The sequence below is a fragment of the Macaca fascicularis genome, chromosome 20 (genome assembly GCF_037993035.2).
Source record: "Macaca fascicularis isolate 582-1 chromosome 20, T2T-MFA8v1.1".
Lineage (NCBI taxonomy): Eukaryota > Metazoa > Chordata > Mammalia > Primates > Cercopithecidae > Macaca > Macaca fascicularis.
Window position 1 is genome coordinate 80,978,600 of NC_088394.1, and position 10,578 is coordinate 80,989,177.

The 10,578-nt window shown below is 56.0% G+C and overlaps 1 protein-coding gene across 2 annotated transcripts in view; it reads left to right on the plus strand.

The window, feature by feature from the left end:
• Nucleotides 1-7,219, plus strand: part of KIAA0513 (KIAA0513 ortholog) — a 69,028-nt gene extending 61,809 nt beyond the window's left edge. For both annotated transcript variants that reach the window (XM_005592686.5, XM_005592688.5), the window contains one exon: nt 823-7,219. In XM_005592686.5, the coding sequence (XP_005592743.1) occupies nt 823-872 (50 nt within the window). In that variant the 3' untranslated portion in view covers nt 873-7,219. The remainder of the gene's footprint in view (nt 1-822) is intronic.
• The last annotated feature ends 3,359 nt before the right edge of the window (nt 7,220-10,578 follow it).

A 10,578-nucleotide genomic window follows, 5' to 3' on the forward strand; every position in this document is an offset into this window, starting at 1 on the left:
CGCTTGGACTCAGCTTGCATGGAGCCAAACTCTGGCCCCAAGTTGCCCCCTTCTAAATGGCTCCCGCGTGGCGTCCTTTTCTTTCTCAGACCACACTGCTATGATGAGTGCCAGGGGACAAGGGCGGTGGGGAGGGAGTTTTGAGGTTTCTCTGGAATCTCTGGCTTCCGTGACAGCAGGGAAATGCTGTGACATTGACGCCCTCCTGCGCGGGGGCCAGTCCCTGTGTGCGGCCCCATCTGCTGCAAGCGTTGGTTCCTCTGCGTCAAAAAGGACTTACACTTAGGCGTGGATACGGATCGACCCATATTCTTCAGAAAATCCCGTTCTCCACCTAATTCAAGGGATCTGTGGTGGAGCGGCCTGAGGAGGCATGAGGGCGCCAGTGACCGTTAGACTGTCTCAGAATGTTGCTAGCAGCCCCGCCTCACTGGCACAGGGCAAGGGGGATGCTGCCACCTCTCCCAGTCCCCAGGGTGGCTGGACTGTCTGCCCCGTGCCTGTCACAGGCTGCAGGGGCTGCGCCCCATGACACCATTTTCATAAGAAGGTGTGTTCCCAGTTTTGAGGGCCCCTTCCAGCCACCTGCTTGCCCCACAGGCGGCGTGCTGGCCAAGAGGCTGCGTGTGCAGCGCGCCCTCGTGGCACAGCCCTGCCCCGAAGCGCGCAAGCTGTGTGGCCTGCGGAAGGCAGTGCAGTTCAGGAGCCATAGCCCTGCTGCCAGGGAGGCCCTGATTCACCCCTGTCCGAGTGACAAGAGCAGGACACATCTGTCCCTGTCACCATCTTTCATCTGAGAAATAACATCGCTTTCTCTTCCAGAGCAATACAAGCTGCTTAGTGACCACATTGAACAAATGGCCACCGAGTAGGCCCCAGAGGTCACACTCTGCAGGAAGACTGAGACCATGCGCCATTCTCCCGGGCCCAGTGCCCGGCCGTCACCCCACCCGTGACCTGCATGAAGCCAGCAGCACCCAGAGCCGCACCTGCTGCCCTAGAACTAGTGGTTAGAAGAATCCGCTGCTCCTTCCTCTTCTCCTCTGCCTGTGTCTGCGCCCCCCCATCCCCCCATCCATGTGCCAAAGTGTCCCTTGGGTCACACGGCTAAAGCCAAGGTGACCAGCTGTACCCCGAGTGCCAGGCTTGTGCGATGAGACCAAGAGGGAGGAGGGGGAGGACGTTGTGGTCCATCGTGGGCCAAGGGCTGGCGAGGGTGGGGGTGGGCAAGGGATGCAGGCAGGACAGCCATGAGGTGGGGCTGCCGCCGGCATACCCAGTGGTGGAGGACTGGCCCTGCCACTCATGGTGGGCGGCCCTGGGCCACATTCCCTGCAATGGGTGCACACCTGGCTCCCATCCAGCCCTCTCAGTGTGGGGCTGTGGCCGGTCCTCACTCTTCCCCAGTCTCCCTCTGTGGGGCAGGAACGGGAAGTCACAGGACCCTTGAGGAAGAAACGCCTGTTTTAGGGAGAGAGAGGGAGTGGTGCAGAGGATGCTCTTGGCTGGCTGGAGCAAGACCCGGCTCCCACCAGAGGGACATGTGTGTGCCCTGCAGACGGCCCGGGATCTGTGTGTCTCCACCAGAGCCACAGCAGTGCCGAGGTATCTGCAGTAGACCACACAGACCGTCTGACATGCGCCCACCTGGCGGACAGCTCCCTTCTGAAGCAGAGAAGGCTCCGCAGTCACGAAGCAGCGTTGTGCCGTGTGTCCCTCACAAGAAGCACAGGAAAGAGAAGTTTCTTTAGTAGTCACTAGACAACCACCCTTTCTAAAAGCAAACAGTGCTGCTCTTTATTCCAGACAAGGCAGGAAAGTCTGAGCTGGGAGAGACAGCAGCTGGAGAGAGGCAGTTCTGTGTGACGTGTGGGGCGAGCCAGTGGCATGGACTCTGCCTCTAAGGGCTGAGCGCTGGGCCTGTGTCCCCAGGGGCTCCGGAAGGGGCTTTTTCCTTCCCCACCAGACCTTTGCAGCTCCTTCCTCCAGCCTCTGCAGAGACTCCCTTCACCTCGCAGCTACTGCCTGGGAACCATGACCCTTCTCTTCTGTGGATCACGGGCACTCCAGGCCAGCCCGTGGGCCCGGGGCCTGACCCTGACACCTGCATGCTGGGTCCAGAGCCTTCTGTTTTGCCATGCGTGGACACTGCCAGCCTGCCTGGGGTCCCCTGCCTCCTACCTGTCGCTGCTGTGGTCCCTGACCGCCAAACAGGCCCGTGGGGCTCTCCCTCCACCCGCCATCCTCCCCTCCTGCCCTTCCTGGCTACCTCCTCTGACATTTGGTCAGATAAGTCCCATCTTGTTTGTAAGCCTGAGAGTCACTTACCCGGCCATTGCTTGGAAGGTTTCCCTCCAGGGAATGCCTCCCCGGAATGGTCCAGAGACGAGCACAGATGGGTTGGATCACAGAATGTGTGTCTGGGGCATTATCTGAAATGTGGTGTCATCTGATGCCTCTGGACCACGTCACCAGACTGCAGAATGGGGGAGCCGGGGCTCAGGGCCCCTGGCTACATGGTGCGTGAGTGATTTCAGCCTGGCAATGCCGCTGGCCGGACTGTGGCCATGCTGCCAGTGTGCTCACCATGAGCTGGGCCGGGGTGGGGGAGTTGCGCAGGCTGGGGTGCCCCTTCCCCCATCGTTGGACCCCGACGGCCGTGTCTCCACCGAATCCATTTAGAGAAACATCAGAGAGCAAGGGGTGTGCGGACGCCCCTCGCTCTGATGCCAACTGCAAATAATACACACCTCCTGCGGCGTCCAGCCACGGCTCCAGGGCACTGCTCTCCTCCCCGCGCCGGCAAAACTCAGGCCACACTGAGGGCTGACTGTCCGGGAGCTCCCTTCAGCCGCCTCGTTGTCAGCGTTCTTAGTCATGTATTATTCGTGTTAGTGAAACACATTCAGCCTTTGTTCTGCAGTGCCCACAAGACTTACCCCTGCATGTGTAGGATTTTTGTTTGGAAGTTTTGTTTGATTCTGAGACTCTCTTGGGGGCACTGGAGGGCTTGGGCACAGCCTGTGGAAGGAAAGGCAGCACTGACTTCGTTGGACTTTTTTCCAAGCACTTTGACTTCAAAAATGGTCTTAACACTTTTTTGTCCACATAGACCTCTTGAAATAGCCATTTCAGGGAGAGGAAAGGTTTGGGGTTTTGTCTGTTTGTTTATTTCTCCCTTTACTACCTGTTCTTGTAGATCTAGCTCCTCAGAGTTGGAGGAAGCCTCACAGAGAAGGGTCCCCTCTGTGCTCCATCCACACAGGACGCCCGAGACACAGCTGCTTGTGCTGTGAGCAGAGCAGGCAGTGGCTCGGGAGGCTGCCTGTGGTCTCCTGCGGCTGTGGCTGACAGTGGCTCTGGCCAGGGTTGCCTGGAGGAGGCCCAGTGTGCCTGGCACAGGGCTGACCACCTGCCACCAAGGTTTCCTGTCTTCCCCCAGGGCCTGGGCAGAGCAGGCCTGAGCCGGGCCCTGGTGCGGAGCAGGCGTGAGCCGGGCCCTGGGCAGAGCAGGCGTGAGCCGGGCCGTGGTGCGGAGCAGGCGTGAGCCGGGCCCTGGTGCGGAGCAGGCGTGAGCCGGGCCCTGGTGTGGAGCAGACTGACCCAGCCACACTACTCAAAGGTCCCCGCGTGGGGAGGTGTCACACCAGGGCACACCTAGGGCCACCTGGGTACAGGAGAGCTCTGGTGGCCCCTCTGTAAACTCAGGAAGTGTCAGGTGATTCCTAGGAAGAGGTTCCCAGCCCCAGCAGACAGAATGCCCAAAACTAGGGGCGCGAAGGCCTGTCGTCCATGGGGCCGTTGCAGGCACTCTGTCACCCGACCTTGAGGGCTATGTGAATCCTAGTGAACCAAACCGCAACCAACTCACTCAAGTGAAAAGCTCCCTGCTTTGAAAACAGGACATGTTGACATGCAGCATTGTATGTTTTTAGCCTTTGTTACAATTTTAGCAACATTGATGGAATTGTAGCAACATTGATAGACGTTTAAGAGGGGCTGTGTTAATAGATTGCATCTGCCCTGTGCATGCACATGTTTAACCAAAGGCCAGAGAACTGAATTCTGATGTCGTAAGTTACCTGTAAGTGAAACGGGGTAGGCTCTATGATTTTCCTATTGCCAAAAGAAAGAAAGTGGGCCAAAGAGCTCTGACATTTCCAAAAAAGGGCTAGAGGGAGAGTCCAGTTTCTGAGCTCTGTACCCAATTTAAAATCCTGACGTTCAGGTAATCCAAGCAACACACGCTGGGTTTAAAACCAGCACCGAGGCCGAGTGCGGGAATCACAGGCACCGCCAACCCTCGTCTTCTTTCCTTCCTGTGAGTTAAAATCAAACAGGCCTCTCGCTCACTCCTCCAAGCCCAGTAATGCTGAGGAGTTCAGTTATGAGGAAAGAAGGCTGGAGCCGTGAGATTTCGCTTTTCCCTAGGCTGTTCTGCCTGGGTTACCTTATCACCCTGGAGCACCCGGTATTCCAGACCCCGACACGAAGAATGCAGGTTCACACCGTAAAGAGCTTGTGAAAGGTTTCAGTCTAACTGGGGTTCCTTAGCCGGAAGCCAGGGCTGTAAGCTACTGGCCTGACCTTCCTGGGTCCCACTATCTGTTGGCTTTATTTATTTTTTTTTTTTTGAGACGGAGTTTCACTCTTGTTGCACAGGCTGGAGTGCAGTGTCTCGATCTCTGCTCACTGCAACCTCCGCCTCCCAGGTTCAAGCGATTCTCCTGCCTCAGCCTCCCCTCCCGAGTAGCTGGGATTACAGGCATGTGCCACCACACCCAGCTAATTTTGTATTTTTAGTAGAGACAGGGTTTCTCCATGTTGGTCAGGCTGGTCTCAAACTCCCGACTTGAGGTGATCCACCTGCCTCAGCCACCCAAAGTGCTGGGATTACAGGGATGAGCCACCACACCTGGCTTTTTTCTTTTCTTTTCTTTTCTTTTTTTTTTTTTGAAACAGAGTCTTGCTCTGTCACCCAGGCTAGAGTGCAGTGACATGATCTCTGCTCACTGCAACCTCTGCCTTCTGGGTTCAAGCAATTCTCCTGCCTCAGCCTCCTGAGTAGCTGGGATTACAGGTGCGTGCCACCACGCCTGGCCAATTTTTGTATTTTTAGTAGAGATGGGGTTTCACCATGTTGGCCAGGCTGGTCTCGAACTCCTGACGTCAGGTGATCCACCCACCTCAGCCTCCCAAAGTGCTGGGATGACAGGCCTGAGGCACCACACACAGCCTCTGTTGGAAGGATCCAGATAGGCCCGTGTGGTTAGGTCAGCTTTGTTACTGAATTACCTAAAACCAGACCACAGCGCAGCCAGGGAATCCAGTAGTGTTTCCAAGAACAGTGTGGAGCTCGAGAAAGAGAACTTTAAAAATCAGAGGGTTCCTTGTCGCAGAGGAAGGGATGCTCACAGCGTGGCAGTGGTCCAGCCTCAGGGAGAGGGGAGGGAGAGCCCCCCTGGACCCAGCAGGCAGGTGTTCTGAGGCTGGTCCCTCCTCCGTTTCTGCAGCCACAAGGCGAAGCTGCCAGGTTCTCACTCAAGGCCACTCTCACTCCTTTTCCTGTCCCATTTCCAGTCCCAGTGAGCCGTTCACTTCCGCTGAACCATTTTTCTTAGGATGCAGCCATCTCACTCCCTTGTCCTGTAAATCACGTATTCACACTGATGATTCTTGGAGATAGGTTTCACTTCAGAAGCTCCCAGCTGCGTCCACAGGAAAGGGGAGTCGGATGCCAGGTGCACCCCGCCTGGCTCGCACAGGCTAAGGCCACAGACAGAGCAGCGCTTCCTGGAGTCACACAGGCCATGCACCCCAGGAACCCTTGCTGCCGCGGGCCAGGAATAGGAATGTGTTGGTGCCTGAGACACCAAACAGAAGAACCACGTCCAGACTGTTCTCCTGCAGCCAACACTGGCCTGGAAGCCACCCTCCACACAGGCGCTCAGGGGGCCTGCCTTCTGTGCGTCAGGCCCGCATGCATCCCTGGGCCTCCCTGGGCCTGGGTAGCATGCTCTCCAGGAGAGGGACGGAATCAATCATGTGACTGACGGGCTCGCAAGGATGCATGCCACGTGGGAGCCTGACTCCGGTGCTGGCAAGGGATTGGGTTTGTGTGGGTGTCTCTAGCCTGCAGACTCCGGTGAGTGAGAGCCCTCGGGAGCGCGGTCCTACCTGCAGCTGCGCCTGGGGATGCACGTGACCACGGGATTTCAGTGGGACAGCGCTCCCACGGGGGTTGGGGGTGGGAGTAAGGTTTCTTAGTTGCTATTGGAAAGGGAAAAACCATGTCCAAGGGGAGAGAGGATGGGCTGGGTTCACCCCAACTTCCCTTCTACACCCTTCCCGCAGGACAGTGCAATTTGGGGAGAACCCAGCCCATCCTCTTTATCTGCAGGCTCTGGGACCTGACAAAACAGAGCCTGAGTCTGCTGCAGCCTGAAGCTCCCTTGAGCTGCACCTTAAGGGACTTTGCACTTTAACTAGAAAGAGGATGCCTGTCAGTAAATCCCCTGTGCATTGACTGGAACTAGGGGACTGCGCCCACTCCCTCCTTAATCCTAGATGATTTGCTCATGAAATAGAGGTGGGGGACGACGGCATGCCCTTAGGACGTGCAGCCCTAAGGGGTGGACTCCAGATCTCCCTGCAAGAGACAGCTTGTCTTGGGTTCGTCTGTTGGAGAGGAGCTCCTGGCGTTCCCGGCGAGCTTGGGGCTGTGGCTTAGGGTCTTCTGGGAGGACACTTGGGGAAAGATAAGGCAAATGTTTGAACACTAGGAAATGCTGGAAATTCAGACAACATACATGGATCCCCTTAAAACATGTAAATGTGTCAGGACACGGTTGACCTGCCGCCGCCTTGGACCTGGCAGCCCCCCTTGGAACTATCAGTGGCGTCTCCCATGCACACGCCCTCTGCTTTCTCTTTCCTAGACTCGTGGTGGTCACATCCGGACATTGCCTTGTTGGTAGCCCCCAGTGGTGTGCAGTGACACCAGTATCTTCTCTGTTGCATTTTTGCAATCTTGTGTCCCACTCGGTGATGTTCTACAAAGTATTTTAAGGTTGAGAAAATTTCAAGGGTGAAGATCTCAAAACAGTGCTAAAATCAAAGGTGTTTGCTGTGAAGAAAAAAATGTGTGTATATATTGCACCTTGAGTTGTCGGAAGGTAGAAGCTGAAATAAAATATCCTTTTTTAAAAAAAAAAAAAAAGACAAAGTCTGTTTAATATTTAACACATCCATGAGGACTTTTTACAGAATTTGCAATCTTCTGAGTGACATCCATAGCTTTTCAGAAGAAAACCATTTTTTCTAAGGCCAAATAGACATTTTTTTCCACGCAGACTGAGCACCCGGGTCTTATCAGATACAGCAGCCACATTGGCCATGTTGGTCTGCCTGGCTACTGGGAGTCTGTATTCATGAATGAGGGACCCCCTCTCTGGACTGGGTCTTGGCCCAGGCTCCACCACCGCCTTGAACCCCTTCACCTGGACACCTGACCCTACCCCTCAAAGCCAAAGACACCTTACCTCTTTGGGGGTTTTGGGGTGGTCAGTGGCCCTGAGCACAGCCCCTACCCAGCACAAGCAGGGCGCCTGTATCAGTTCCTTCCAACTCCGTTCCACAAAAATATTTCAAAAATTTGGGGGCTTTTCCTTTTCTCTGATTGTAAGAAGTCCACAGCCACGTTCTGATACTCTGGCCTAAATGGATGGGCAATGCGCCCGGGGAAGGAGCTGGACACAGGGGTGTCCCCTAGAGCCCAGGGCTGAGATGCAGGGGTCCTATTCATGCCCGGGGAAGGAGCTGGACACAGGCGTCCCCCAGACCCCAGGGCTGAGATGCAGAGGTCCCCTTCATGCCCGGGGAAGGAGCTGGACACAGGCGTCCCCCAGACCCCAGGGCTGAGAAGCAGGGGTCCCCTTCCTGCCTGGGGAAGGAGCTGGACACAGGCGTCCCCCAGACCCCAGGGCTGAGATGCAGAGGTCCCCTTCATGCCCGGGGAAGGAGCTGGACACAGGCGTCCCCCAGACCCCAGGGCTGAGATGCAGGGGTCCCCTTCCTGCCTGGGGAAGGAGCTGGACACAGGTGTCCCCCCAGACCCCAGGGGTGGGATGCAGGGGTCCCCCTCCTGCCTTGGGAGGGAGCTGGACACAGGGGCAGACCCCAGAGCTAGATCCTGGGGTCCCCTTCATGCCCAGGGAAGGAACAGGGCACAGGGGTATCCCCCAGACCCCAGGAGCAGGGATGCAAGGTCCCCCTCCCCCAACTGCCTGAGCGGACAGGGACACTCCCTGCCACTCCAGGCAGAGGAAGAATGGAGCAGCTTCCACATCCCCAGCTCTCCCTCTGCCCCCTCCTCTTAGCCACACAGGGAGGGCGGGCATGGCTTGTGGGTGCACAGCCCTGGGGCATCGCATCTGGGCTTTTTCTCTAGTGCTGGGGGATTCCTCCCGCAGGAGGTGAGGGGCTAGACTCGGAGGCAGACTCCACGGAGGGGAGAAGTTCCTCTGAAAGGCAGCGAAGACCCCAAAGAGTTTGAGCAGCTCGGGGCGGGACCTGGAAGGGCCCGGATCCGGTTCCACCTCCCGCCAGCTGACTGTATGCCCTTAGCCAGATAGTTCTTTGAGCGTCAGCTTGTTCATCTGTGGACCGGGAAGAAGAGCATCACAGCCCCAGGCCATTCCTGTGGGAAGTGCAGGTAGGCCTCTTCCTGCTCAGCTGCCCTCAGGACAGAGGGGTAGGAAGTTTCCTATCTAGTGAAAGAAAAAGGACCCAGCTCTTCTAATTTTGATAGGAATAAATTAAAATGTATTATTCGGCCAGGTGGGGTGGCTCAACGCCTGTAATCCCAGTTCTTTGGGAGGCCGAGGCGGGTGGATCATTCGAGGTCAGGAGTTGGAGAAACCGTGTCTCTACTAATAATACAAACGTTAGCTGGGCATGGTGGTGGGCATATGTAGTCCCAGCTATTTGGGAGGCCGAGGCAAGAGAATCGTTTGAACCCAGGAGGCAGAGGTTGCAATGACTCGAGATCATGCCACTGCACTCCAGCCTGGGTGACAGAGCAAGACTCCATCTCAAAAAAAAAAAAAAAAAAAGGCAGGGAGGGAGGGCATCCCTGTGTGAGGTGGCTGCCCCCATCTCTGCCTCCTCAGGGCCCCAAAAGAGAGAATTTCTGAGTTTTCTTGCCAGTTACCAAGTGACCAGCAGAGAAGGAGTGACAGGGAAGGCTCTGGGCCGACTGTCCCACCTGTACTCTGGGACAATTGGTCTCTTAGGTGCACTGGGGCCAAAGGGGAAGGAGAGAGGCCCCCAACCCAGCCAAACCTTACATGAAATTGGCACCACCAGTTCCGGGACCATGGCCCTGACTAGCAAGGTCATCGTCCTTCAGAAACTATCACAGAGTTGGGACTCAGCTAAGGTTCCTGAAAACATGGACGTCTACATATAAGCAAATGTGTGTGTACACGCAGGTATATGCTTATAAAAGTATACAAATATACACTCTAAAGCATTAATAGACGTAATATACAGATTATACAGAACATCTAGAAAGTTTTAGTTATTTCTGGAGCGTGTATCCTCGCCTGGGGGAGTCGGGGAAGGCTTCCCTGAGAGGCACCGTGGAGCCGAATCTTGGGTAATAAAAATCACTGTGGGCCGGGCACGGTGGCTCACACCTGTAATCCCAGCACTTTGGGAGGCCGAGGTGCACAGATTGCCTGAGCTCAGGAGTTCAAGACCAGCCTGGCCAACATGGCGAAACCCCATCTCTACTAAAAATACAAAAAATTAGCCGGGCGTGGTGGCGGGTGCCTGTAGTCCCAACTACAGGGGAGGTTGAGGCACGAGAGTTGCCTGAAGCTGGGAGGCAGAAGTTGCACTGAGCCAGGATTGCACCACTTCATTCCAGCCTGGGTGACAGAGTGAGACTCTGTCTCGAAAAAGTCACAGTGATGAAGATGCCAACCCTACCTCAATCCTGTGAGAAAGATGTGTGTCCCTCACTTTGCTGATGAAAAACCTAGGGCACTCCATGTGGGGAATGCGAACCTGGGGCTGTCTGGCTCTAGAGTGCAGCAGTTATCCACCAGGCCAGCATGAGAGGCCACCGGGCGGACCATTCCCAGCCGAGGTCCTCAGAAGGCAGGAGGCTAGGCAGGGATGAGCCCCCCACAAGGATGATGCCCCGCCCCGGGCGCTCGAAAGGATTCCACAGCTGGAACAGGCCTCCCCGCTGCAGGGTGGAAGGATTGTGATCCTATCTAGGAAGTTGGTAGAAAGAAGCTTCTATGCTGTTCTATCTCCTCATGGAGAATTTAGCCTCATTTGGAACTTTCACTGGCTTCCATTGTCTCAACAGAGACGAGGTGCTTTCTGGCTTTGAGCTTGTGGGACCCCTGGCTGGGGGTGACCCGTGGGGGGTGCTGGGATCGGTGGAGCCAGCCCGTATCTGCAGGCTCCAGGTGCACTTTCTTTTTTTTTTTTTTTTTTTTTTTGAGACGGAGTCTCACGCTGTGGTCCAGGCTGGGAGTGCAGTGGCCGAATCTCAGCTCACTG